Source organism: Vulpes vulpes, chromosome 12 (assembly GCF_048418805.1).
Source record: "Vulpes vulpes isolate BD-2025 chromosome 12, VulVul3, whole genome shotgun sequence".
Classification (NCBI taxonomy): domain Eukaryota; kingdom Metazoa; phylum Chordata; class Mammalia; order Carnivora; family Canidae; genus Vulpes; species Vulpes vulpes.
In genome coordinates, this window is record NC_132791.1 from 177,996,341 (window position 1) to 178,024,127 (window position 27,787).

At 45.0% G+C, this 27,787-nt stretch overlaps 1 protein-coding gene and 1 pseudogene across 7 annotated transcripts in view; both read left to right on the top strand.

The window, feature by feature from the left end:
* The window catches only part of IL34 (interleukin 34), a 59,587-nt gene that overhangs the window by 25,495 nt on the left and 6,305 nt on the right, over nucleotides 1-27,787 (top strand). For 4 of the 7 annotated variants that reach the window (XM_026011641.2, XM_072731564.1, XM_072731566.1 and 1 more), the window contains exon 2: nucleotides 23,098-23,508. In XM_026011641.2, the coding sequence (XP_025867426.1) occupies nucleotides 23,481-23,508 (28 nt within the window). In that variant the 5' untranslated portion in view covers nucleotides 23,098-23,480. Of the gene's footprint in view, nucleotides 1-814; nucleotides 896-23,097; nucleotides 23,509-27,787 lie in introns of those variants that run through there. The other 3 variants (XM_072731565.1, XM_072731567.1, XM_072731569.1) reach the window with 1 other exon arrangement.
* Nucleotides 16,851-18,542, top strand: LOC112929537 (dnaJ homolog subfamily C member 7 pseudogene; annotated as a pseudogene).

Below are 27,787 nucleotides of genomic sequence, written 5' to 3' on the forward strand. Positions count from 1 at the left end.
GGGGACAGTGGGTGGAGCTGGGGGAGGAGCCACCTTGTAGGCTGCCGGGAAGTCAGGGCAGCAGTTAGGATATTCTAAGTGCAGATTCCAAGATTCTTTTGGAAATGAAAAAAAAAAAAAAAAAAGCTTGTATTCTTTCCTTATCTTCTTTCTCTCTTTTGTGATTTTTGGGGCTTCTTGTTTAGAAACACATCTGAGGTACTCTCAGAACAGGAGGCAAGTGTTGGCATCCACCAGATCCCTTTCACCCACTGTTGTACAGATTTCCCAGCAGCTGAGGGGTGGAAAGAATTGCAACCACAGCAGACCTATGTTCTCCTCCAAGTCACCTTGCCAGAGATACTTGGGGAGATTATACTCCTCCCCAACCCAGGGGGCCACTGACTGAGTCAGGGCCCAGCCTCCCTACTTCAGTTGGGAGGACTCTCGGGTGTTATTTAAAAATACTTCAGATGGGATACCTGGCTGGTTCAGGTTTAGCTCCTGCCTTCGGCCCAGGGCGTGATCCTGGAGTCCCGGGATCGAGTCCCACATCGGGCTCCCTGCATGGAGCCTGCTCCTCCCTCTGCCTGTGTCTCTGCCTCTCTCTCTCTCTCTCTCTCTCTCTCTCTGTCTCTCATGAATAAATAAATCTTAAAAAAAAAAAAAAAGAAATTGGGGTTCTAGGATCAGAGGACCAGAGGACCCCTAAGGGTTGTTCCTTGCAGCTCTGAAAGTCTCTAAAACTGTGATTTACTCAGTCACACAGCAGGTTAGTGGCAAAGCCCTCCCACAAGCCATTTAGAGCCATGAGGCACCAGGGTAGGGTGGAGCCTGCTGGTAAATGTGGTGCAGAGGCCAAGGCAGCTGCTGTGGTTTACCAGCAGCTGTACTCCCAGATCAAGCTCCATCTCAGGTAAGTCTCCCTCTGCCTTCATTAGTCCAGAGACCTTAGTGTCCTGAATTCTAGCCCTCTCCCTCTGTTTTAGCATAATTCGCTCTAAAACAAGAGAGATTGGCAGCTCAGAGACCATGCATCCTGAAAAGAAGATGCTTGTTAATCCAAGTAAATCTGTAGTTTGATGGACTCTTCAGGGTAATAAAGTGAGCTGGAAAAATGCATACAGCACAGGTGTATAGGTTTTGAGGTCATGAGGGAGCCATATATCAGGAGATTGTTTGGCTTTCCCAGGGATCTACTTCTTCCCACCCCTCTTTCCCCAGAATCCGGCCACACATGTTAAGAAATGCTGAGTGTCAAAAAAAAAAAAAAAAAAAAAAAAAAAAAGAAAGAAAGAAATGCTGAGTGTCTTCTCAGGTTCCTGCAGGAGGGCCTGTCAAAGGTGTGAGTCACTGGAGGAGAAGGTACTAAAAGCTGAAGAAATAAATTTTGCCAAAAGTGCATTTTAAAAAAGAATGGACTGATGATTTGAGCAAAGTAAGCTCTCTGGTATGTGGCTTATTTCTCAGAGGATTGGAGGACTTTCTATGCTTTAATAAATTTTTAAAAAGATTTATTTATTTGGGATCCCTGGGTGGCGCAGCGGTTTAGCGCCTGCCTTTGGCCCAGGGCGCGATCCTGGAGACCCGGGATCGAATCCCACGTCGGGCTCCCGGTGCATGGAGCCTGCTTCTCCCTCTGCCTGTGTCTCTGCCTCTCTCTCTCTCTCTGTGTGACTATCATAAATAAATAAAAATTAAAAAAAAAAAAAGATTCATTTATTTTAGAGGGGCAGAAGGAGAGAATTTTTTTTTTTTAATTTATGATAGTCACACACACACACACACACACACACACACACACAGGCAGAGACACAGGCAGAGGGAGAAGCAGGCTCCATGCACCGGGAGCCCGACGTGGGACTCGATCCTGGGTCTCCAGGATCATGCCCTGGGCCAAAGGCAGGCGCCAAACCGCTGCACCACCCAGGGATCCCCAGAAGGAGAGAATCTTAAGCAGACACTCCCTGAGTGTGGAGTCTGAAGTGGGATTCAGTGCAGGGCTCGAAGTCATGACCCTGAGATCATGACCCAAGCTGAAGTCAAGAGTCAGACACCCAACCGACTGAACTACCCAGGTGCCCCTGCTTCAGTAAATTTCCACACCATCTACTAAAGTGTCGGCATCACTGTTGGTTCATGCAGCTTTGTAGGGTAGAAGTGGTGGCCACCCTGGACTGGCCCTCATCTGGTCTCTACCATGACCATCCAGGGAACCTTGGGCAAATCATTTACCTTTCCCCACACACAGTTTTCTGTTAAATGAATGGAATTGGCTATTCCATGAACCTTGGTATTCAGTGTGTGAAGATCAGGATTACCTGCAACACCTGGGAGCTTGTTTAGAAATGCAGAGTCCCAGTCCCCATTCCAGACCTCTCGAATCAGAATCTGTATTGTAACAGAATTCCCAGGTGATTTATCCACACGTCACAGGTTGAAGTGCCTTGCTCTGGACCAGATTACTCAAATGTGTCCATAAACCAGCCACATAAACATCGCCTTGAAATAGAAGTTCATTAGAGATAGGAGTTCATGGGCCCCAGACCTAGTGAATTGTATCTCTGAGGGTGGGGACTGGGAGCCTGTGCTTTCATAACCTCTCCCGGTGATTCTCACACTGACCTTTGAGAAGGGCTGACGCTCATGTCTAAGATGGTTCTAGCTGAGGCTTGGCCGTGGAGCAGCTGTTACATGCAAGAGCTTATTCTGCGCTGCTTTCCTGCACTCACACACCAGCACTTCACAGCAATTTTGTGATGTTATTTTCTCCTCATCTTTGCTGAGTTGAAAAGAAACTTAAAGGGAAGTTTAAGAGAAGTGAAGCGGGTTGCTCAAGAGCTTCCTTTCACACCGTGCCTTGGAATATTGATGTTTCTGGCAAACTCAGTGAACTGCTACAGGGTAATAAAACTCTTCGTAAATATTTAACATTACCTGATTATACATGACAGAGGCTTTTGGAACAGGTGCTGGGGTAGCTCTTGGGGGTTTTGATCAAGAACCTCTTCTCTTTTACTGTTCACTGTTTTCATTAGATAATACATTCATATAGTTTTAACACCTTTAAAAGGACTATACTGAAAGTTTTTCTTTTCCATAACCACCCAGGACCCTTCTCTCCTAGGCAACTGTTTTTAGTTTATTGAGTCTAATCTAATTAAGGCTGATCCTTGGGATAGCTAAGGAATCTCCTTATATACGGCTGCCCTCATGACTCCCCAAATCTCTGGATTTGCCCTATGCACATTTTTCCAATTCATTTTATCACTCTGACAAAAAGTCCTCCAAATGACAGGTGAATGTATTTGTTTCTTAAGCATCCTCTTTAAAGGATGCAGTATTTCTGGGAGGTTCTGAACTGCCAATCATTCATACTTCAGTGTGAATTTTTCTAATATAGAGTTTCTTTATGCAGATACAAGTACGCACAAGTGTACATATTTTATATAGTATGTTTATATATACTTGTATATGATTGTATTTGCATGAATAAACTGTTTTATACATATATGTATGTGTATATATATGTTTATATGTGTGTATACACACACACACACACACACAATGCTTTGCTACCTCTGCTGAACACAATTTACAGAATAAAATACACACTTATGTGTGTTGCTTGTTTCCCTGAATATCATGCTATTCCTTTGTGTGGTGAACTCTCAGGCTGTATCCAGTCTATCGTAGATATTGCTTGTACATGTGGCACTTTGCAGGTGCATATTTTATATGCAGGATAGATGCCGAGAAATGGGATTCTATGTATCTGCATTTGTAATTTAGGGAGCTATTGCCAACTTGCCCTTCATAAGATTAGTGCTCACGTGCATCTCCACCTGCTTTGGATGAAAAGTTACAGTTTTCCCACATCTTTGCCAATGCATTAAATTGTCACATCACTGGATTTTTACCAATCTGATAGGTGAGAAAGTGACTCAGCGGAGGCTTAATTTAAATTTGTTATGAAAAGTTTTTTTTAAAGATTATATTTATTTATTTGAGAAAGAGAGAGAGAGAGAGGGAGAGAGAGAGAGAGAGAATATGAGAATGAGCAGGGGTAGGGGCAGAGAGAAGCAGCTGAGTGCAGAGCCTGATGCGGGGGCTCAATCCCAGGACCCTGAGATCATGACCTGAGCTAAAGTCAAATGCTTAACTGACTGAGCCTCCCAGGTGCCCCTGTTAAGAAAAGTTTTAAACTCATGATATGTTTAAGGACCATTTCTTTTTCTATAGTTGACTTACTCATATTCTTTTCTTTGTTTTTAAAATTAGGGCAGCCCGGGTAGCTCAGTGGTTTAGCACTGCCTTCAGCCCAGGGCCTGTTCCTGGAGACCCAGGTTCAAGTCCCACGTCAGGCTCCCTGCATGGGGCCTGCTTCTCCCTCTGCTTATGTCTCTGCCTCTCTGTGTGTCTCTCATAAATAAATAAAATCTTAAGAAAAATTAATTAAATTTTTTGTTTTATTGAGATATAATTAACATACATAATTATAAAATTTAAGGTATACAGCATAATGGTTTGACTTACATATGCTGTGAAACAATTACCATAATAAATTTATTTATTTTTCATTTGTTTTAAAAATTTAAATTCTGGGCCAGCCTGGGTGGCTCAGCGGTTTACCGCTGCCGCCTTCAGCCCAGGGCCTGATCCTGGAGACCCAGGATCGAGTTCCATGTCAGGCTCCTGCATGGAACCTGCTTCTCCCTTTGCCTGTGTCTCTGCTTCTTTCTCTCTCTCTGTCTGTCTCTCATGAATAAATAAATAAAATCTTTAAAAAAATAAATAAAAATTTAAATTCCAGTATAGTTAACATGCAGTGTTATATTAGTCTCAGGTATACAATATATTAATATATAAATTCAGTAGTTCTATACATTACTCAGTGCTCATCCACAATAAGTATATTCTTAATCCCCTTCACCTATTTCCCCCATTCTCCAACTGTGGTAACCACCAGTTCTTTATAGTTAAGAGCCTTTTGTTTTGTTTTGTTTTGTTTTGGTCTCTTTTTTTTCTTTGTTCAGTCTTATTTTTAAAATTGGATGGTTGCCTTTTTCTTTTTTCTTTTTAGGAAGTGATTATCTATTAGGGAAGTTAGTCTTTTGCCTTTGATACAAATTGTGTCCAGTTTAGCATTTCTTTTATTTTGTGGATTGTTTATTTGTTTTGTATGCCTGAATTTTTATTTTCATGTAGTCAAATCTATCAGTCTTTTACAGCTTCTGAATGTTGACTTATGGGTACAAAAGTCTTTCCCACTTCAAGATAACAGGACACGTCCTTTATTTTCCTCTATTATTTTAACATTCAAATATTGATGCTTTTGGAATTTATTCTGATGCATGCTATGAGGTACAAATCCAAATCACCCCTCTTCCCATTGCCTATCTCTTCCCTGCTAAAATGAGAAGCTAAGCTCCTTTCTCATGGTCTGTGAGTCTCTTTCAGAATTAGCTAGTCTTTTCCATTGGTTTCTGTTGATTCATATTCATTAATTTTTCCACAGTTTTGCTTGGTAAGGTTTATAATATTTTAAAAAATATTTAGTATATGGAAGGGCTGTTCCCCATATTTTTAGTTACATTTTGGGCTATTCTTGCTGATTTGTTTTTCTATTTGAACTTTAAGATCTTTTTATTAAGATTTACTTATTTATTTGTGAGAGACACAGACTCAAAGAGAGGCAGAGACATAGGCAGAGGGAGAAGCAGGTTCCTCGCAGGAAGCCTGATGTGGGACTCGATCCCGGATCCCAGGATCACGACCTGAGCAGAAGGCAGGCGCCCACCCGCTGAGCCACCCAGGCATCCCTGAACTTTAAATCTAATATCAAATTACACACACATAGTTGGTGTTTTTATTGAAATTTCTTTAGTAAAAATTGAAGTATAACACACATACAAGAAAATGAATGAATTTAAGTATACATCATGATAAATTATCACAAAGCAAACATAGTAAACTGTTACCCAGATCTGGAGCATAACCAGTGTGCAGAAGCCCCCTAACCTCTTATGAAAAGTAATAATCATCCTTATTTCTTTTTTAATTTTATTTTATTTATTTGACAGAGAGAGTACAAGCAGGGTGAACAGGAGAGGGAGAAACGGGCTCCCTGCTTAGTAGGGAGCCTGATGCAGGACTCAATTCCAGGATCTTGGGATCATGACCTGAGCCAAAGGCAGATTCTTAACTGACTGAGCCACCCAGGCACCCCATAATCCTCATTTCTTATGCCATAGATTGGTTTTTAAAAAAGGCTTTATAGGGATCCCTGGGTGGCGCAGTGGTTTGGCGCCTGCCTTTGGCCCAGGGCGCGATCCTGGAGACCCAGGATCGAATCCCACATCAGGCTCCCGGTGCATGGAGCCTGCTTCTCCCTCCGCCTGTGTCTCTGCCTCTCTCTCTCTCTCTGTGACTATCATAAATAAATAAAAAATTAAAAAAAAATAAAAAAAAAAAGGCTTTATATACATGTACTATTTTGCTCAACATTATAACATTATACTTGTGAGGTTTATTTATCTGTTCTCCAGGTAGACATTTACATTGTTTCCAGGTTTTTTTTTTTTTTAAGATTTTATTTATTTATTCATTAGAGACACACAGAGAGAAAGGCAGAGGGAGAAGCAGGCTCCATGCAGGGAGCCTGACGTGGGACTCGATCCCGGGTCTCCAGGATCCCCACCTCCAGGGTTTTTTTAAAAAAGATTTACTTATTTATTTGAGAGAGAGTGTGTGTGTATGTGAGTGGGGGGAGGGGCAAAGGAAGAGAGAGAGAAACTTAAGCAGATTCCCTGCGGAGCATGGAGCTACTATCCCAGGACCCTGAGCTGAAGTCAAGAGTCAGCCACTTAACTAACTGAGCCACCCAGGCATCCCTGTTTGCAGCTTTTGGCTGTCATGAGTAATGCTGCCACAAACAGCTTTTGATGTAACAGAGGGCTTTTGGTGCCCATATATACACATTTCTGTTGGATATTTACTTAGGAATGTCTGGGCCATGGGATATGCATGTATTCAACCTGAGAAAACATTGCCAAACTGTTTTCAAATAGATATGTAACTATTTGCCCTCCTTCCAGTGGTGTCTGAAAATTCCCATTATTCTACATCCTTGTGAAACTTGATTTTGTTGGTCTCTTAAATAGTATTCATTCTGGTGTATGTTGTGGTAATTAATTGTGGTTTTAATTTTCACTTCTCTAATGACCAATGAATTTGAGCACTTTAAAAATACATGTGTTGGCCATTTAAATATCCTCTTTTGTGAAGTGTATTGAAATTGCTTTAAATTTGCACATTAACTTCATAGAAGGGACATTGAATCTTCCTATCCCAGAATATGGTATATCTTTCCATAAAAAAATCTTCTATGTCCTTCAGTATTGTTTATAATTTTTTAGTAAATAGCTTGTATATTTTTGATAAGTTTATTTCTAGACAATTTATCTTTTTTTGTGGAGTCTTCTCTATTGCTTGTAGTAGTTTCTCAGTCAATTCTCTTGTATGGAATTCATACCGTATATAAATGGAAACAATTTTACCTCTATCCAATTCCTATATCTCTAATTTATTTAGGTTATTTAATTGCACTGATTAGTACCTTCTGTATAATGATAGTGGGCACATGTGGATGTGCCCTGACTTTAGTGGGAATGCTTCCGGGGTCTTCCAGTTAAGCACAGTGCTGGCTTTTATCTGAATTTTATATGCCTTATCATGTTACGGAATTATTCATCACATCCTACTTTATTTTTATTTTATTTTATTAAAAAAATTATTTATTTATTTATTATGATAGGCACACAGTGAGAGAGAGAGAGGCAGAGACACAGGCAGAGGGAGAAGCAGGCTCCATGCACTGGGAGCCCGACGTGGGATTCGATCCCGGTCTCCAGGATCGCGCCCTGGGCCAAAGGCAGGCGCCAAACTGCTGCGCCACCCAGGGATCCCACATCCTACTTTAATGAGGATTTTTATTTTATATTATTTTTTAAAAAGATTTTATTTATTCATGAGAGACACACACACAGAGAGAGAGAGAGAGAGAGAGAGGGAAAGAGAGAGAGGCAGAGACACAAACAGGCTCTTATGCAGGGAGCCCGATTTGGGACTCGATCCCGGGTCTCCAAGATCAGGCCCTAGGCTGAAGGCGGCGCTAGACCACTGAGCCACCCAGGCTGCCCAATGAGGATTTTTAAAATCAGAAAATGGTATTGAGTTTTGTCAAATATTTATTACATTTATGGCTCTCCTAGGACCTATTATTAGGTTGTATTAAGAGGTTTCCTAGTATTGAACCATTCTTGCACTCCTGGAATAAGTTCCCCATGGTCTTTTAATGGTGCTATGCCACTTTGCTGGAGAAGCTTTGTTGACTAAGCCAATTGCCACTGTGAACTCCTTATAGAATCAGTCCATGTGGGCTGAAGTGGCCTTTACTGAAGTAAGGAATCATTAGTTTCTCTTCCAGGAAACCCAGCTCCAAACTCTTTCTTGGTGTAATGGGCAACAGAAACTGGAGTTGGAGCACCTGGCTGTCTCAGTTAATAGAACATGTAGCTCTTGATCTTGGGGTCATGAGTTCAAGCCCCAAATTGGGTGTAGAGCTTACTTTAAAAAAAAAGAAAGAAAGAAAAGGAAAGAAACTGGGGTTTTCCACAATTTTAGGAAAAACTGCATGATTCTTAGACTTTTTATGTTTAGCTCCATTGTTGTTTTGATTAATTTCAAAACAAAACAAAACATATCAAAACCCCACAAAAAATGTAGCTAAGCAATCTTTATTCTATTATAGTCAGTTTTGTTTATGTAATACTTTAGAGGATGTTGCAATATGCTTTCAGAAACTCTGGGCTATTATAAACTTGGGACTCACTGCCCTAAGTTTTCTCAGGAAGGGGGGAAAAAGTTAAAAGAGTCTGGGTCTGTAACAAAGAAAAATCTTTGGGTACTTGGTCACTGGAGGGATGGAGTCCCCAAGCCATAGAAGAGGTATCCACTTGGCAATGCAGCCTAGTGGTTAAGACTGAGCTTCTAGTCCCTATTCTTTGGTTTACTACCTGTGTGATCTCAGACAAGTTACTTCATCCCTCCGGTCCTTGGTTTCCTCATTGGAAAGTGAGGATGAGAACAGTTCCTACTTCTAGCCTCATTGTAAGAAGTCAGTGAGTTTAATACATGGCAAGCTCTTTGCAGTAAATGTGGAGGAGACTGAGTAGGGATTAAAACATCCAGTGCGGATCGAGCCAGGTGGTCCCTGCATTCAGTGACCTTTCTGACCCTCACTGACCTCAGTCCTCATGCAGATATCTGCAGAGTGTGCTTAGACAAGTGACCAGCAAGTTCTCAAGGTCAGGGGCTTTTAAGATGAAACAAAATATGAAGAAAAATAATCTTTCTGTCAGTGTCTGGGCTACAGAAGGCAGAGGAACGAAAGATTCCTTAAAGTTGACATTTCAGCTAATACATACGTGGGCTAAGGAAGAAGAGCTGGCCTAACACTCTTGGCTCCTGATCAGGTTTTTCTGCAGCCTTTACTTCCAAGACTTAGAGCTCCCTCAAGTGTGGGCTACTTCGCTTTTGAATGCAGTCTGCAAGGTGGCTCTCTTGGGTAGCGCTGCCCATACACAACTATAGTATCTGTTTTTGAGAGGGTGTAGGGGACATTTTTGCTGTGGGCAAAGGGGACAGCTTCTCATGGTGGATGAGTGTGAAGGAAGTGAGGAGGGTCCAGCTGGGTAATGTCTGGGTTCTCCCACTGAGCAGCATTGGGCTGGCTCTCCATAAGGTGTGAAGCAGGAGCCAGGTTGGAGCCTTCAACACTAGCCTACTGTTTCCTTTTTTAAAAAATATTTTATTCATTCATTCATTCATGAGAAACAGAGAGACAAAGGCAGAGGCAGAGGGAGAAGCAGGCTCCATGCAGGGGGCTCGATGTGCGACTCGACCCTGGGACCGTGGGGTTACACCCTGAGCCAAAGGCAGATGATGCTCAACTACTGAGCCACCCAGGCATCCCTAGCCTGCTGTTTCCAATGAACTATTTAAAAATTTTTATTTTTTTAATTTTTATTTTTAAAAAATTTTTTAAAAAAGATTTGTTTATTTTATTCAGAGAGAGACTGAGAGGCAGAGACACAGGCAGAGGGAGAAGCAGGCTCCATGCAGGGAGCCCGACATGGGACTCGATCCCAGGTCCCCAGGATCACACCCCAGGCTGCAGGCAGTGCCAAACTGCTGCGCCACCAGGGCTGCCCTATTTAAAACTTTTTAAATTGAAGTATAATTTACTTAAAATGCTCAGGCTTTAAATGTTCCATTTGATGGTATATTGTTTTCCTAGGGCTACAAGCAAAGTACCACAAACCTAGTGGTTTAAAAGAACAGAAATGTGCTCTCTCACAGGTCTGGAGCCAAAATCAAGGTGTCAGCAGGGCCATGATATCTGTGAAGGAAGGAGGAGGATCTTCCATTGCCTATTCCTGGCTTCTGGGGGCTGCATGCTGTTCCTGGCATTTCTTGGCTTGTAGATATACCATTTCAATCTCTATCTTCATCATCACATAGTATTCTCTCACTCTTCATATAAGAACACTAAGTCATTGGATTAAGACCTACCCTAACCTGGTATGACCTTACTCTGACTTAACTAATTACATCTGCAAAGATCCTAATTTCAGATAAGGTCACATTCTGAGTTTCCGAGTGGATGTGAATTTTGGAATTGACACTATTCAGTCCTGTACAGATGTTTTTAACAGTTGTGTATACCCATGATCACCACCCCAATCAAGAACTGGAACATTTCCATCATGCCCCCTTCCAGTGAATTCTTACCACCACCATCCACCCCAGACAACCACCATTCTGATTTCTGTCACCATAGGTTAATTTTTTTTTGCCTGTTCTTGCATTCACATAAATGGAATTATGTAGCTTGTGCTCTTTTGTGTCTGTTCTTTTGCTCATAATGTGTTTAAGATATGGCCTTTTGTTTTTCTCATGGATCAGTAGGTCTTTTTTCTTGCTGGGTGGTGTTCTGTTGTGTGATTATACCACAGTTTTTATATCCTTTCTTTTGTTGATAGACATTTCGATTGTTTTCAGTTTTTGGAACTCTATATGATTCCAAATATGAATGTAGTGGCAATGCATGTTCTTGTTCATTTTCTTGTTGACATATGTTTTGATTTCTTTCTCTCTTTTTTTTAAAGATTTATTTAATTCAGAGAGACAGAGAGAGAGAGAGAGAGGCAAAGACACAGGCAGAGGGAGAAGCGGGCTCCATGCATGGAGCCCAGCGCGGGACTCGATCCCGGGTCTCCAGGATCACACCCCAGGCTACAGGCGGCGCTAAACCGCTGCGCCACTGGGGCTGCCCTATGTTTTGATTTCTATGGGTTAAGTATGAGGAGTGGAATTACTACATCACAGGGCAATTCGAACCTCATTCGAATTGCCAGGCTTCCAAAATGATTGTACTGGTTTACACTCCCAAGAGTGACGTGTGAAAATTCCAGCTGTTCTGTGTCCTCATGATCTCAGCTATTTCCTTGGTGCTAATTATTTTCTTTGATGCACAGAGAGGATAACCCTCTGCAGAGGTTACCATCCCTGGTGCTGTCAGGATCAAGACCCTCCAGCTACTGACTTCTACCTCACTCCTTTTTGCTTTGCTTTGTTTTCTTTTATCCTTGTTACTCCAAGGAAGTTTACAGGTGTTGAGATCTGTCCACTATCCCTTTCTTCCGAGAACAGCACTGTGTGGAGCCTCCATACTCTCTTCTTCCACTCTGGAGTCTCCTTGCTTGTTGGAGGTCAGAGGCTGGAGGTTAACATTTTAGGTCAGAGTCTGTCAGAGGGTCAGCAGCAGCTTTCTTAAAGTAGGGGCTATTTAGAGCATTCAGGGGTCCCACATGACTAGTTCCACACTGGGTTTCTTTCTTCTTTCACAATCAAGTAAGTGTTTTCCTCACAGATCTCTATTGATGGTGCAAAAGCAACAGCAATAAAGGGAATCATTCAAAAATAAAAGAGGAGGCATAAGTTTTCCAAAACTCATTTTTACTGCTGCTTATAATAGTGAATACTAACAATGATAAATACTGAGCAACTCTGCGCTCTACACCAGCTCATGGTCTGAGCTTTCCATAAAAAGAAACTTCGTAAATCCTCATATAACTCTTTGAGGGTGAAAGTTCCTATCAAGCCCATTTTACAGATGAGGAGCCTGAGGCAGGAAGAGAATCCTCACCTCTCCCACCGCAAGGCAGAGCCAGAATTTGAACTAAAGTTCAGAGTCTGAACTTGTTAAAGTTTAGAGTCTGTATCCTACCTGCACATTTTCTTCCTTAGAGTCATTCACATTTCAGAAATCTAGCCACATTTATTTAAATGGGAGATCCATTTACCTGCTGTAAATAGATAACCACAAAAATGAATGCTCCGATAACATAATTTTAAGTTCCTCTTGGTCCTCCATCACCCCCCATTTTTTCCCATGGTTTGTGCTTTGGGTTTCATATTTAAGAAAATTTTGTCCATCTCAAAGCCACAAAGATTTTCTCCTAGGTTTCAGATTATTTTTATGCATGGCATGAGGCAAGGGTTATGCTTAATTTTCTTTTTTCGTCTAAGGATGTCCAGGAGTTTCTGCAGTATTGGTTGAAAAGACTTCCTTCTCCTATTTTCTCAATCTGGTTTTTCTCAGTTAACAGGAGGGTTAATTCACAGAGTTGCCACAAGGAGAAAAAGGTATAATCATTTTGTACACCCATTGGCACGTGGTCAGCGCTCAATAGCAATTAGTTCTTAGATTATGCTAACTACTTTCCTGTGGTTTGGAAGTAAGCTACTTCCAGTGTTCTTTCTTCAAATGTAAATAGCAATGCAGTGGATATTCCAGGCACACAGCTTGCCCCTTAGGGATCTTTATCAGTACTACAAGCTAGTGTTAAAAGTGTTTGGATCCTTGCCCTCTGATGGAAGCTGTGCATTTCTTTGGCATTAGTCCTGCTTCCAACCAAAGAGAGCTTCTTGGGAGGGTTAAGGATTGCAATCATTGTCTTTCCTGAGAAAACTTTCCTGCCTCTGGACCTCCATTCACCCCTGGTGATCCCCTGGTTGGTGGTTTCTCCTCTTCGGCCATACACACTTTCCAGTGATGCTGTTCGTACTCATTTATTTCCCTCTTGCCTCCGCCACCACCCTGTGTGCCTCTTACCAGAACCACAACTTACTAGATCCCAGCACAGGAGGCTTAGTACAGCACTGACTGTACGAACGGTGCCCTAGTACTGCTGCTGGCCATGTGGACCCCTCTGAAGTGAGCCTTCTGACAACAGTGTGCTTTGAGCACCAGTGGCTGGTGTTACCGCTGCTTCCATGGCATCTCAGCATTTCCAGCTTCTTCTAGGTGAGGGTATTGCAGCCCTGGTTAATGTTAGATGGTGTTACAGGGTACCTGGCTAATGCATTAAATAACGTTGGATCCCAGAGGGAGGAAATTACTTTTCTGTTTTTTTTTTTCCCCCAAGCCCTTCTTACTTATCTAGGAAGGGTTTCTCAGCCTCAGTGCTATTGATATTTGGGGCCAGACAATTCTTTGTTGTGGGGAGCTGCCTTGTGCATTGTAGGATGTTTATAGTATCTCTGGCCTGTATACACTAGGTGCCAGTAGCACCTCCACCCCCAGTTGTGACAACCAAAAATATCTCCTGACATTGCCAAACGTAACCTGGGAGACAGAATCTAGCTCCTGGTTGAGAACTACTGCTTCAGGGAAAAGACTCAGTCTGTGCTAAAATATTTTTTTTCTTTTTTACAAGATTTTATTTAAATCTTCTAAGTACCCAGTTAGTTAACATATGGTGTATTAGAAATTTCAGGGGTAGAATTTCATGATTCATCAGTTGTATGTAACACCCAGTGCTCATTACATCACATGCCCTCCTTAATGCCCATCCCCCAGTTACCCCGTCCCCCTACCCATTCCCTTCCAGCAACCCTCAGCTTGTTTCTTATAATTCTCTAACCCTTGCTAATCTCCCTTTTCCAAAAAGATAGAGCAGATCCATAGCTCAGAGCCTTCAGCAGGCAGTTTTCTCACTAGAGTTTAATTACATTTATTTTTGCTTTCCTTGATATCGCCTTTTCTTTTCTGTAAGATTTTATTTATTTATTCCCGAGAGAGACAGAAGCAGAGACACAGGCAGAGGGAGAAGCAGGCTCCATGCAGGGAGCCTGATGTGGGACTCGATCCTGGGTCTCCAGGATCACGCCATGAGCCAAAGGCAGGTGCTCAGCCGCTGAGCCACCCAGGCGTCCCAATATCACCTTTTCATTTTTGCAACTGGCAACTGTTTTTCTCCTAATGAAAGTGTTATAAAGTTTTCTTGACAAGTTAATTTGAGTGAATATAGAGAAATATGTCTCACTCTATGTAAATATGGTCCAAATAGTGTTGTGCTGGGTACCCAACTCTAGGGGAGAGGCTAGGTAACACATCTTCCTGTCTCAGCACTTCGATCAGCTGTAGTACTGGGCAGGTGTTCATGTTCTATTTCATCTAAGACAATATACCCGGAAGCTTAGAAGTTCCCCTAGAGATCTGGCATGGGTGCCAAGCCTCCCAGATGCAGCTATTAATCATTACATACCTGTGGCACCTGCCAGAAGTGCACTGCTTGCTGCAAGCATTTGGTCTGCGAACCCAGGAGTGAGTCTTGATAAAATCTTCCAGGTAACTTTGGATAAGTGTGAAGGCAGTGCATGTCTGGATCCCATCCAGTTTTGTCTGGGAAACAGGCATTTGAAAACAGATCACACAGGCCTGGAGCCTTTTTGATTTCATAGAGAGGTCAGATGTGGGAGGAAAGCACAATATTTCATTCATATCAGACATCTTGGCAAAACTGCTAATCTGCTTGCCTTGTGGGAAAGTCTTGATCGGAAGGATAGTAAAGTAAGTGGGAATATTACAGTTAGCAACGCTTAATGAATTAATGGGTCTAGGCATTAAGCATCAGCGGCTGTCAACATCAGAAAAGAATGATTATCAGATATTACATACCTCCTGTTGAAATAACCCAATTATTTCAACCCAACCCACTTATGGTGGTAGGGAGGAGTTTGAGTTTAAGCCTGATCCAACTGCCAATGTGCAGAAACAAAGGACAAGGACCATATTGAATTATATGATGAGTGTGCAATCAGCAAAATCTGGACTGGAGACATTCTACAGAGCAAATATCCTGGGTTGTTCAACAAATGAATTGTAAGGGGAAGAATGGGATGGAAGGGAAATCCCATAGATTAAAAGAGACTTGAAAGATATATGAAATTTTTAAAAAGACAAAGTTCAAAAACTATAGTGTTGAGGGATGCACACTTGATAAAGTGTGCTGGGTGAAGCCATAAAGAAACCAACAAGGTGAGTGCTGTCATAGGATGGTGGTTACTCTTAGTGGGGAGCTGTGATTGGGATAGGTCTCATGGAGGGGCTTCTGGGGTTCCTGGCCAACATTTATATTCTTGATTTGGTGGTAGTTCCAAGGCATGATTGTCTTATAATAATTGGTTAAATTGTACATTTGTTTTATATTATCTATAACTATGTTTTATTTTAAGTATTTTATATTATTATTATTAAGTATTCTCTACACCCAATATGGGGCTCAAACTCACAACCCCGAGATCAGGAATCATATGCTCTACTGACTGAGCCTGCTAGGTGCCCCTATCTGTGTTTTATTTTAAAATAAAAAGTTTTTAGGGGTGCCTGAATGGCTCAGTTGGTTAAGTGCCTGCCTTCAGCTCAAGTCATGATCTTGGGGTCCTGGGATTGAGCCTTGCATCAGGCTCCCTGCTCAGTGGGGAGTCTGCTTCTCCCTCTGCTTCTCTTTCTGTCCCTCCCCCAGCTCATGCTCTCTCTCTCAAATCTTTTAAAAATATATATATATAAATTTAAAAAATCAATTTAAAAATAAAAAAAATAAAAAAAATCTCAAAAAGAATAAAAAGATAAACTAAAGATGGGTAAAGAACTTGAATCGACATTTCTCCAAAGAAGATATACAAATGGCCAATAAGCACATGAAAAGATGCTCAACATCTTTAGTCATAAAGAAAATGCAAGTAGAAACCGCATAAGATATCATTTCACACCAACTGACGGGTATAATAATAATAATAATAATAAAGATAACAAATGTTGACAAGAATGTGGAGAAATCAGAGCCCCCATTCTCTGCTGATGGGATATATGAATATAAAATGGTATAGTTGCTTTTTTTTAAGATTTTAATTTATTTATTCATGAGAAAGAGAGAGAGAGAGGCAGGGACACAGGCAGAGGGAGAAGCAGGCTCCATGCAGGGAGCCTGACGTGGGACTTGATCCCGGGACCCCAGGATCACGCCCTGGGCTGAAAGGGGCACTAAACCACTGAGCCACCCGGGCTGCCCGGTGTAGCTGCTTTTGGAAAACAACTGGCACTTCCTCAGAAAGTTGAACATAGAGTAACCAATATGACCCGGCAACTCTATTCCTGGGAATATACCCAAGAGAAGACATATATTCACACAACAACTTGTACAGGGGTATTCATAGCAATATTATTCATTCAATATTATTCATTGTTATTCAGCCTCCCAGTGAAAACAACCCAGATGTCCATCACCTGATGAATAGTTAGAGAAAATGTGGTATATCCATACAGTGGAATATTATTTGAGAATAAAAAAGAATGAAGTGGTAGTCTCAGTGGTCAGATGGTGGTTGCTGCAGAGCACCATGTGGTAATGGTGGCAACAGAGCCAGAGCTGCTCCAAGATGAAGTGAAGAGGGAAGCAAAATCTATCAAGGAAAAAGAAAATGCAAACTATGCCAAGAAAGATTACAATGAAGCTTATAACTATTATACAAAAGACATAGATATGTGTCTTAAAATTGTTAGCTAAAGTGAGACTCGAGCAGATGCTCGAGCAGACTTGATGATGCTCAGAAGGTTCCAGGAAGCTCTGGGAGATGCATTGGCAGTGAGGCTGAATGACAGTTTTGTCTGGTGACATCTATGGAAAGGCAAATGCCCCCATCTTGGGGAATGCCATGGCAGCATGTCATAATTTCCAGAGTGTCCTAGAACTGGATCACAGAAATGTTCAGGCACAACAGAATATATATGAACATGAGAAAAGACGGAAACAGATTTTGAGAAGCAGGATTTTTGGAAAATAGTTTTCTGCACAGACTATGCCCTAGAATTTGCCCTGCTTGCCATTGCTTCAAAATCACCAAAGCAGAATATTTAGCAATGCTGGATCAGTATCCAGGAGCAGTCTGCAGCCAGCAACATTCCACCAAATCCACGTTCTGTATGTACAAGGCCTCTGCCTTTGTTAAGAAGACCGTATGGAAAAGGCAGTTCAGTTTTTTGCAAAGGCTCTCAGGATGGCTCCTGACCACAAAAATGCCTGCCTTGCTTGCAGAAATGCCGAAGCACTTAAAGCAGAGAAAGAAGATGGGAATAAAGCATTTAAAGAAGGAAATTCGAAGCTGGCCTATGAACTGTACACAGAAGCCCTGGGGACAGACCCCAATAATATAAAAACAAGTGCCGAAGTCTACTGTAATTGGGGGATAGATCATTCCAAGCTTAGGAGACTAGGTGGTGCAATAGAAGATTGCACAAATGCAGTGAGGCTTGATGCCACTTAATTAAAAGGCTCCTTGAGAAGAGGTCAGTGTTACATGGACACAGAACAATTTGAAGCAGCAGCACAGGACTGCGGAAAAGCGTATCAGGTGGAGAAAACAGAACATAACAGCATCTTAAAAAAAAATGTACAGCTGGAGCTGAAGAAAGGTAAGTAAAGAGGAGTGCAAGATTCTGGGAGTGTACGTGGATGCCTCTGAGGACGAGGTGGAGAAAATTTAGCAGAAGTGAGCCTTGAGGGACGCCTGGGTGGCTCAGCGGCTGAGCGCTGGCCTTCGGCCCAGGGCGCGATCCTGGGGTCCCGGGATCGAGTCCCACGTCGGGCTCCCTGCGTGGAGCCTGCTTCTCCCTCTGCCTGTGTCTCTGCCTCTCTCTCTCTCTCTCTCTGTCTCTCATGAATAAATAAAATCTTAAAAAAAATGAGCCTTGAAGCTCCATGGAGACAGGCCCAGGGGAGCCGATGCTGACCTCTAGGAGGAGGAGAACCGGTCCAAGGAGGTCAGAGGAGCGGTTCCTCTCCTCACTGACCCAAGAGGAGGCCTCGCGCGGAGCAGGCCCGGGGGAGCCGGGCGCGGGAGGGCTGACTCGGACCCAAACCGCGTTTTCTTGGCATTGCTTGGCGGCGCGGGCTTCAGCTTTGAAGCGGCTCGTCGGGGGACTTTCCTTTTTCCATTTGGGTAATGAGAGAAAACCATCCGGCACCAGGCGGTGTGGACTGGCTCAGCGTGACCTGGAAGGTGGACACCGCTCCCCTCCTCTCTTCTCGCATCTTCCCGTTCTTGGGGCAGTTTCGCTCTCTCAGTTGGAAACCCTGGGCCGGGTGAGCGTGTGAAGGAAAGGGGGCTGGCTGCAAGGGAAGGGCTTTGTGCATTTTGCTTTACTGTTTTATTTTATTTAAAAAGGCTGGAAAAGGGGTGGGGCACCTGGCTGGCTCTTGACCTCAGGTCTTAAGTTCAAGCCCCACGGTGGTTGCGGAGCCTACTTAAAATAATAATAAAATCCTCTTTTTTCTTTTAAAGATTTATTTATTTATTTATTTATTTATTTATTTATTTATTTATTTATTTATTTATTTATGAGAGCAGGGAGGGAGGAGGAGCAGAAAGAGAGGGACAAGTAGACTCTACTCTGTGCTCAGCGTGGAGCCCGCTTCTGGGCTTGATCTCACTGCTCTGAGATCATGACCTGAGCTGAAATCAAGAGTCAAATGCTTAACCCGCTGAGCCACCCAAGCACCCCAATAAAATCCTCTCTTATTTTTTTTAATCTATTTTTGTTTTTTTGAAGATTTTATTTATTCATCACACACACACACACACACACACACACACACACACACAGGCAGAGGGAGAAGCAGGCTCCATGCAGAAAGCCCAATGTGGGACTCGATCCCAGGTCTCCAGGATCACACCCTGGGCGGAAGGCAAGCGCTCAATCACTGAGCTACCCGGGTGTCCCCAAAATCCTCTTTTAAAAAGACAAAAAAAAAAATTGAGAATAAAATGTTCAACCCTTAAAAAAATAAAAGAGAGGGGCGCCTGCCCGGTTCAGTTGGAGGAGCATGTGACTTCTGATTTCAGGGTTGTGAGTTTAAGCCCCACATTGGGTATGGAGATTATTTAAAAATTAAATCTTTAAAAAAAATTAAAAACAACATTAAAACGGAATGAGGTTTTTTTTTTAAAGATATTATTTATTCATGAGAGACACACAGAGAGATGCAGAGACATAGGCAGAGGGAGAAGCAGGCTCCATGCAGGGAGCCCGATCAGGGACTGGATCCCGGGGCCCCAGGATCATGCCCTGAGCCAAAGGCCACCCAGGCATCCCAGGAATGACGTATTGATAGATGCCCTGTCTTAGCCTGTTTGGGCTGCCATAATAAAATGCCGTAGATTGGGTAGCTTAAAGAACAGAAATTTACTTGCTCACAGTTCTGGAGGCTGGATGTCTGAGATCAGGGTGCCAGCATGATTGGTTTCTGGTGTGGACTGTCCCCCTGGGTTGCAGATGGTTGCCTTCTCGTGTGCTCACACAACCTCTTCTCTGTGGGAGCACGCAGAGAGAGCAAGCAAGCTCTCTGGTGGCTCCTTAGGAAGGCACAAATCCCATCATGGGAGCCCCATCCTTGTGACCTCAACTACCTCCAAAAAATCCCATCTCAAATACCATCACATTAGGGGCTAGGGCTTCAGTATATGATTTTAGGGGGGCACATGGTATGTGATGAATGAACATTGAAAGCATTATGCTAAGTGAACAGACCATATGCCATATTACTCCATTGATAAGAAATGTCCAGAAAAAGCAAATCCATAGAGATAGAAAGCAAATTAGTAGTTACTTAACAGGGGCTGAGTAGGGGGAGGAAATAAACAGAGACTGCAAATGAATACAGTTTATTTTGGGGATGATGAAAATGTTCTGGAGTTAGATTGTGGGTTATTGTTGCACAACTTTGTGAATCTACTAAAAAAAGAATCCCACTGAGTTATACACTATAAAATGGCAAATTTTATGACGTGAATTACATCTTAATATTTTTTTAAAAAGGAAAAAAACCGCAGAGACACATCAGTCAATGGACCTTGTTAGGCTCTAAATTCAAGCAAAGCAATTTAAAGACATTTTAAAAACAACCAGGGAAAATTGAACATGGGTTCTATATTAGATGATATAAGGAATGATTAATTTGGGAATGTGCAATAATAGCAATGTGATTGTATTTTTTATTTATTTTTTATTTTTTATTTATTTATGATAGTCACAGAGAGAGAGAGAGAGGCAGAGACATAGGCAGAGGGAGAAGCAGGCTCCATGCACCGGGAGCCTGATGTGGGATTCGATCCCGGGTCTCCAGGATCACGCCCTGGGCCAAAGGCAGGCGCCAAACCGTTGCACCACCCAGGGATCCCCGTGATTGTATTTTTTAAAATGCAGTCCTCACAGCTGAACTGTGCAGAATATTCCAGCATCTACTTTCTTGCACACCCGTTCCTGTGTGAGCTTCCTAATGCCTGCTGTAAGCCATGGGGTAGACTGGGGTGGTGTGGGAGAGGCACATTCTCAAACTCATCACCTTCCCCCATGAAAGAAGGAAAGGGGGGGAGAGAGAGAGAGAGAGAGAGAGAGAGAGAGAGAGAGAGAGAGAGAGAAGGGTGCCTTGGGCTATCGCAGGTGTGGGGAAGGCCACTATCTCAGGCAGACTGCTGTCAGGCCACTGGTCTGGCCTCATTTGCCGGGGAGAGGCCCTGATTCCGGGGCCCTGTGAGCAGCTGGATTGTGCTACCCCAAAGGCTCTAGCTCCTGTGTCATCAGGTGACTCCCACTGGTGACCTCCTTAGCTTTCACATATTTCCTCCCCTTTGGAGGAGTTCAAGGGCTAGAACCACAAAAGACACCCAGGTTCAGGACTGTGTGGTGTGTGGAAAGGTGACTGTGACCGGTGTCTTACTTTTGTGGCTTCTCCATGGGGGTCTAGGGGTCCAGGATGTATGGTGGAGTTCGGTACTGAAGGCCCTTCTGGGAGATTTCTGAGTGAGGAGGCTGCCCAGAGACATTAGGGGGTCACAGGTGGGGGGCAGAACCTGATTCTGCCCTGCGCAAGGGAGCTGGAGTTCTCGGTGGAGGGGAGCCCCAGGGGTGGGAGCAGGCCAGCAGCAGAAGCCCTCTGGGCAGCAAAATGCCTGCGGGCTGGCCCAGGAGATAGAAGCTTCTTCCACATCAAAACCGGGATGCAGAGCCAGTAGTGGGTTTATTTTTAATCATCAAAAACTGGAAACAACTCAGATACCCCTCAGCTGGTGGCTGTAGGATGGAATAGTACTCGGGAAGCGAAGTGAGCGACCCACTACCACAACTGCCTCGCTGAATCCCAGATGCAGTTTGCCAAGTGAAAGGGGCCCGCACACAAGGGCACTCATGTTGTGTGTGTCTGTCTTTCTGGAAAAGGCAAAATGGTGGGACAGGACACAGATGAGTTATTGCATGGGGGTGGGGGTAGGAGGAGGGGCCGACCACAAAGTGGCGGGGAGAATGTTCCGCACGGATGGAAATGTTTTATATCTTGATTATCGTAACAGTTATACAACTCTTGAGTTTTTCAAAAGTCCTAAAATTGTACACTAAAAAAGTGAATTTTACTGTATGTAAATTATACTTCAATAAACTTTTATTTTTTAAAAAAGATTTTATTTATTCATGAGAGACACAGAGACACAGGCAGGGACACAGGCAGAGCAGAGGGAGTGGCAGGCTCCATGCAGGGAGCCTGATGATGTAGGACTTGATCCCAGGACTCCGGGATCATGACCCGAGCTGAAGGCAGATGCTCAACCACTGAGCCACTCAGTGTCCCGAAAAAATGAGATTTTTATGGCCCAGCAAGATTCAATGGTGAGGATTCAATGAATATGAAGGCCTGAGCCCTGGGCCTCACCCATAGTGAGTACTCAGGAAAGGCAATCTCATTATTATCATAGGCTTGCTAAATTTAGCAAATAAAAATACAGGACTTGTGCTTAATTTAGAATTAAATAATTATTTAATTAAATAACATGGAATCATTAAATCACAATTTTTTTCGTGTATGTCCCGTGCAATATTTGGAATATACTAAAAAGTACTATACACAATTATTGACATAATTATACAAAAAAATATGTATTGTTGGTCTGAAGTTCAAATTTAACTGGGCACCTGGTGTTTCGTCTGTCCCCCTGTTAAGGGGGACAGGGATTTGGGGAATAGGAGATTGGGACTAAGCCCGAAGGTGAGTAGAGAGATGAATGCTGTGCTGTTTTAACCTCCTGGCAGCCTGAGCCATGTAGGTACTTGACCTGCATGCAACCTCACCTCCTTCAGGAAGCGTCCTTGATTTAACCCGTTCAGCCATTCATTCCTTAGTCCTGCTTTTTTTTTTTTTTTTTTAATAATTTATTTATTTATTTATTTATGATAGTCACAGAGAGAGAGGCAGAGACACAGGCAGAGGGAGAAGCAGGCTCCATGCACCGGGAGCCCGACGTGGGATTCGATCCCGGGTCTCCAGGATCGCGCCCTGGGCCAAAGGCAGGCGCTAAACCGCTGCGCCACCCAGGGATCCCCTTAGTCCTGCTTTTTGTTCAGACCCACGGCTGCCAACTGGTGTCATCGTAACTCACGCCTGGGCCAGAACTGCCCTGGGGATGTTCTGAAGGCATTTCTTGTGTACGGGCCTGTTCCCCCAGTAGCCAGCCTCCGCGGCAGGGCTGCGCGCCTGCGGCCTTCCCGGGGGTCCCTGGCAGGCAGTGGGCGCAGCGCACACAGACTCCCGGTGCCTGCGGCTGATGGCTGAGTGGCAGCACGGCTCTTACATAACCAGTTTCTCTCCTCCTTTCTCTTTCCAGAGCCAGATTTCACATTGAGCAGCTGCAGACGGAGAAATCAGAGAAAGCACAACCCAGCCCCAGATTCCGAGGGGACGGCTGGGGACTCTCCTCTTGCTCAAGAGGGAAGATCCCGAGGCGAGTCTCAGGCCAGGTCCTGGCTGCCATGGGACTCGCAGCTGCTGCCCCCCGGCTGCCCTCCACACTGCCAGGCAGATAAGGGCGGGCACTGCCCCAGGAGCACCTGCTGCCCCCTGCCGGGCTGCTCTTCTGTAGCCAGCCTTTCCCCAGCTTTGGGCCACCTTTGCTGACCTGAGGCCATGTAGGCCCTGCCTGGGTCTTTGTGGATAGACACACACGGCTGGGGACACTGCCTCTGCTCTCTGGGGACACAGCGCACCACCATGCCCCGGGGAATCGCCTGGCTGCACTGTGAGTACTGGGGGTGTCTGTGGAGACGGCCAGGGGGAGGCCTTGGCCCAGAGCTGGGCTCGGCTGTAACCATGGCAACCAGGCCATTCTTGCTGGTGACAAGTTGAGATGCTTCCCAGCCTAATAGCCTGGGGACTCCCATGGCCGCCCTCTGCCCTGCCTCTGGGCGACCCCAGCTCAGACCGGCGTGCTGGATACGAGGTCTAGGCTGGGTGAAGGTCAGGGGGATGGGGCAGGCACTGGGGGCAAGTGGTAGCACCACCCTCTCAGACCCCTTGCTGCTGGGGTGTACTGGGTGGGGAGCGGAGGTGCAGAGAGGATTTCTGGCCTCCCTGGGTGTGGTCAGCTGGGGGCGGGAGCTTGTGAAAGTGGGCCTCGTGACACGTGGGGCAAGTGCCGCCAGGTGCTGGAGAAGGCAGCCTGTTCCCGCTGCCCCTCCCTCCATAATAGAACAAAATTAAAAGAAAGAGAACAGTGTTGTTGGTAAAAAGAAAAATAAGTTGAAATGAGGACAGAAAGCGTCTAGAAGCCTCTCAAGCCTGCTGGTGGGAGGCCAGACCAAGATCCCTTCAGACTCCAAGATTCAATTGAATTGACTCAAATTCAACACATTTTTCTGGTGCCTCCCACATGCCCACTGGAGAGTTACTGCCATGGCAACAAGGACCTGGGCTAGCTCACGCCCCTCTCTGTGATGCCTGGCATGGAGTTAGGTGCTAGGACCTGTGTGCCTAATGGACAAGGTCCACGGTTGGATCCTGCAAGGGATCCAGCCTGGCCCTTGAAGAGGGATACTGCAAAGGGTCAGGGCATTCAGAACACACAGAAGGACCAAGACCCAGTGTTCTGGAAGCTTCCAGTCACCAGGAGCCAGAGGAGCAGCATGGATGAGGTGCCACTTGAAATGGTTTCAGAGGTGGGCAGTGTTCACACAGGTAGATGTGGGAAGGTGAGGGTGTGTCCCAGGTAGAGGGAACAGCATGAGCAAAGGTTCAGCAGTGAGACCGTGAGAGGCCACACTGTAGCTGGTTTGGGCTCCGATGGTGGAGGCCTTGAATGTCAATTCATGAGACAGCAGGGAGCCCTGGAAGGTTCAAGATCCGGGGGTGGGCTTTTTGCCTGGGAGTTACTCTGCTTTAGGAAATCAGTCCGTGGTATTTGCTGGCCCTGCTGTCGCAACCTTCTGGGCAGGAAGAGATGAAGGTCTGTTCCGGAGATGGACGTGGGAATGGAAGGCATGGTGGAGGCTGATTGCAGGCCTTGGCAAGGATCGGCTGTGGGGTGGGAGGCAGGGAGGGGTGTAGATGAGGGGCGTGTGGATGGGCTGGGTGCGGAAAGGGATGGGCTGCCGTAACAACTTGCCACAGCTCGGTTACTTAAAACAGTGGAAATTTATTCTGTCCCAGGTCTGGAGGCCAGAGGTCTAAAACTAAGGTGTGGGCAGGGCCAGTCTCCTCTGAAGCTCTAGGGGAGGCTCCTTTCTGCCTCTTTCTGCTTCTAGTGGCACCTGGCATTCCATGGTTTGTGGTGGCGTCGCTCCAGTCTGTGTCCATCTCCTCCTGGCCTTTCCCTCTCTGTGTCCTCCCCTCTTCTTATGAGGACACTGGTCACTGGATTCAGAGTGGCCTTAATTTTACCTGCAAAGACCCCATTTCTAAATAAGGTCATATCTGAAGATCTGGATGAGCAAGGAGTTCTGGGCGGGGGTGGGGGGATGCTGTTCAACCCTCTCCTCAGGTTCAGATTTTGTCGCTGCAGGTGGGGTTGATAGACAAGTCCCATTTGTCCCTGCACAAGGGGCTGTCCCTCGGAGAGCACAGCCCCTCCCCCTTCCATCCAGAGACTCTGGAAGGGATCTCCTTTCTCACTTGCTCTTTCTTCAGCCTCCTCTTCTGTCTTGGGTGTGTCTTCCTTCTGGATGACGAGGGGGCAAGACTGGCCCCCTTCCAGAGTCGGGGGTTGTGCTGGCTATGGGGCCCTCTGGGGTGCAGAGCAGCTGTGAGGCTATGGCCATGCTGGCCCTGGGTAGTTATCGGTTTGCTGACTTGTTTCTCGGGGTGGAGGCAGCAGAAGAGGGGCTTAAATTTGGAGATGGTGGTCATTTTGCAGATCTAAAGGAAGTCTGGGTCTGGGGGAAGGCAAAGCGTCCACGGACAAAGTTTCTGGCACAGCCCATGCATGCCAGGCTGGCACGTGGTGGCTTTCTATGACTTGTTCCCTGCTAGGGGCCCACAGTTGTTGGGATCTGGGTAATGGCAGTGAGGGTTAGATTTCAGGGCTTAACTGGGCAGCCATGGTGACTGCCCCATAGGAAGGAGGGCCAAGTGCAGACAGAAATACTGATTTTTATTTTTTATTTTATTTAGTTTTTACAAAAGATTTTATTTATTCATGAGAGACACAGAGAGAGGCAGAGACATAGGCAGAGGGAGAAGCAGGCTCCCTGTGGGGAGCCTGATATGGAACTTGATCCCAGGACCCTGGGACCACACCCTGAGCTGAAGGCAGACGCTTAAACACTGAGTCACCCAGGCATCCCAGAGTTACTGATTTTTAAAGACAAGATGCAAAGTTAGATTTTTATGTGAAATCTCTGAACCAGCTGTGGCCCACAGTTTGCAACTGTCTCTGGACATCAAGGGCTCTGTGGGTATCAAAGGAAGGTCTCCAGACAGGCGGCAGCAGCACCTGGGAACTTGGTAAAAATACAAATTCTCTGGGCCCACCCCAGACTTATTGAATCAGTCTGGGCCTTAACCAGCTTTCCAGAAGATTCAGATGCATGTTCCTGATTCCTTGTTCAAGATGAACCCCCAAAATGCTCAGTACACAAGACCATGTTGTGGTTAACTGCATTACGGATTCACGTAACAGGGGCCAAGTTGTCTGGTCAAGGAGCAAGTTGAACAGATGGCTAGAGACAGAGATTGGGGACTGGTTCAGGCAGGGGAGCGCCTGCTGGGGGGTGGTAAGGAGTCTTGGTGAGACCTTGAAAGAGGTCTGCCATTTGAGAGGAAACCCGGGGAGGGGGGCAAAATGTGAGCAAAAACCTCGAACCGGGAGTGATCTTGACCTGCAGGGGTGCCAAGCTGAGGGCCTCAGTGATTTACAGACAAGATAGAAAGCCGGCAGAAAACACTGGGACGGTTTGTGTTTATCTGTTCTTTTGTCCAAATACCAGGACAAGCGCTTGGGAGGAGACAGAGGAAGCGCAAGATGAGTTGCAAATTTGCAACCTTGAAAATATATGGTTGGCGGACTTCTGTGAGAAGAAGGGCTGGTAGGCTGCGGCCGTCTTGGGCACAGGGCTTGTGTCCACCTAGGGAGCTCCTGGTGAGGACCCAGCCAGAGCACAGGCCTGGCAGCAGGGCTGCAGGTGGAGAGGCGGCAAGGAGCAGGCCCTGGGCAGTGAGGGATTAAGAACAAAAGTCTCCCTAATTTCCAGGGAGGTAAATGGAGAAAGTACAGTAATTCCTACTCATGACCAGGTAGGGGACAAGGACGACAGCTTGCCTGGCTATTTTGGGGAGGAAAAAAAAGGAAAAAAGAAAAGAAAACAAATGATTGCTTTTGACTATAGCAATAATATAGATATTGATTATATTGATTGTAGAATATAAAGTATGTCCTAATGGGGCACCTGGGTGGCTCAGTGGGTTGGGCGTCTGCCTTCAACTCAGGTCATGATCCTGAGGTCCTCGGATGGAGCCCCATGTCAGGCTCCCTGCTCGGTGGGGAGCAGGTTCCTCTCTCTGCCCCTCCCCTCACTCGTGCTCTCTCTCTCAAATAAAATCTTAAAAAAAAAAAAGTCCTACAAAATATAAAGAACATAAACATCTCCCATAGAGATTTGGTACATTTCCCTCTAGCACACTTGCACTGCATTTCTCACGCACACACAGACATATGTAATCCACGTCGTGCTGTACACCCAGAGGAGGGATGTTGAGTCATGCTTTTTTTAAAAAAATATTTTTATTTATTCATAGAGACACAGAGGCAGAGACACAGGCAGAAGGAGAAGCAGGCTCCATGCAGGGAACCCGATGTGGGACTTGATCCGGGGTCTCCAGGATCACGCCCTGGGCCAAAGGCAGGCGCCAAACCACTGCACCACCCAGGGATCCCTGAGTCATGCTTTTTTAAGACTTTACGAGGCATGGGCAGCCCGGGTGGCTCAGCGGTTTAGGGATCGAGTCCCATGTCGGGCTCCCTGCATGGAGCCTGCTTCTCCCTCTGCCTGTGTCTCTGCCTCCCTCTCTGTGTGTCTCTCATGAAT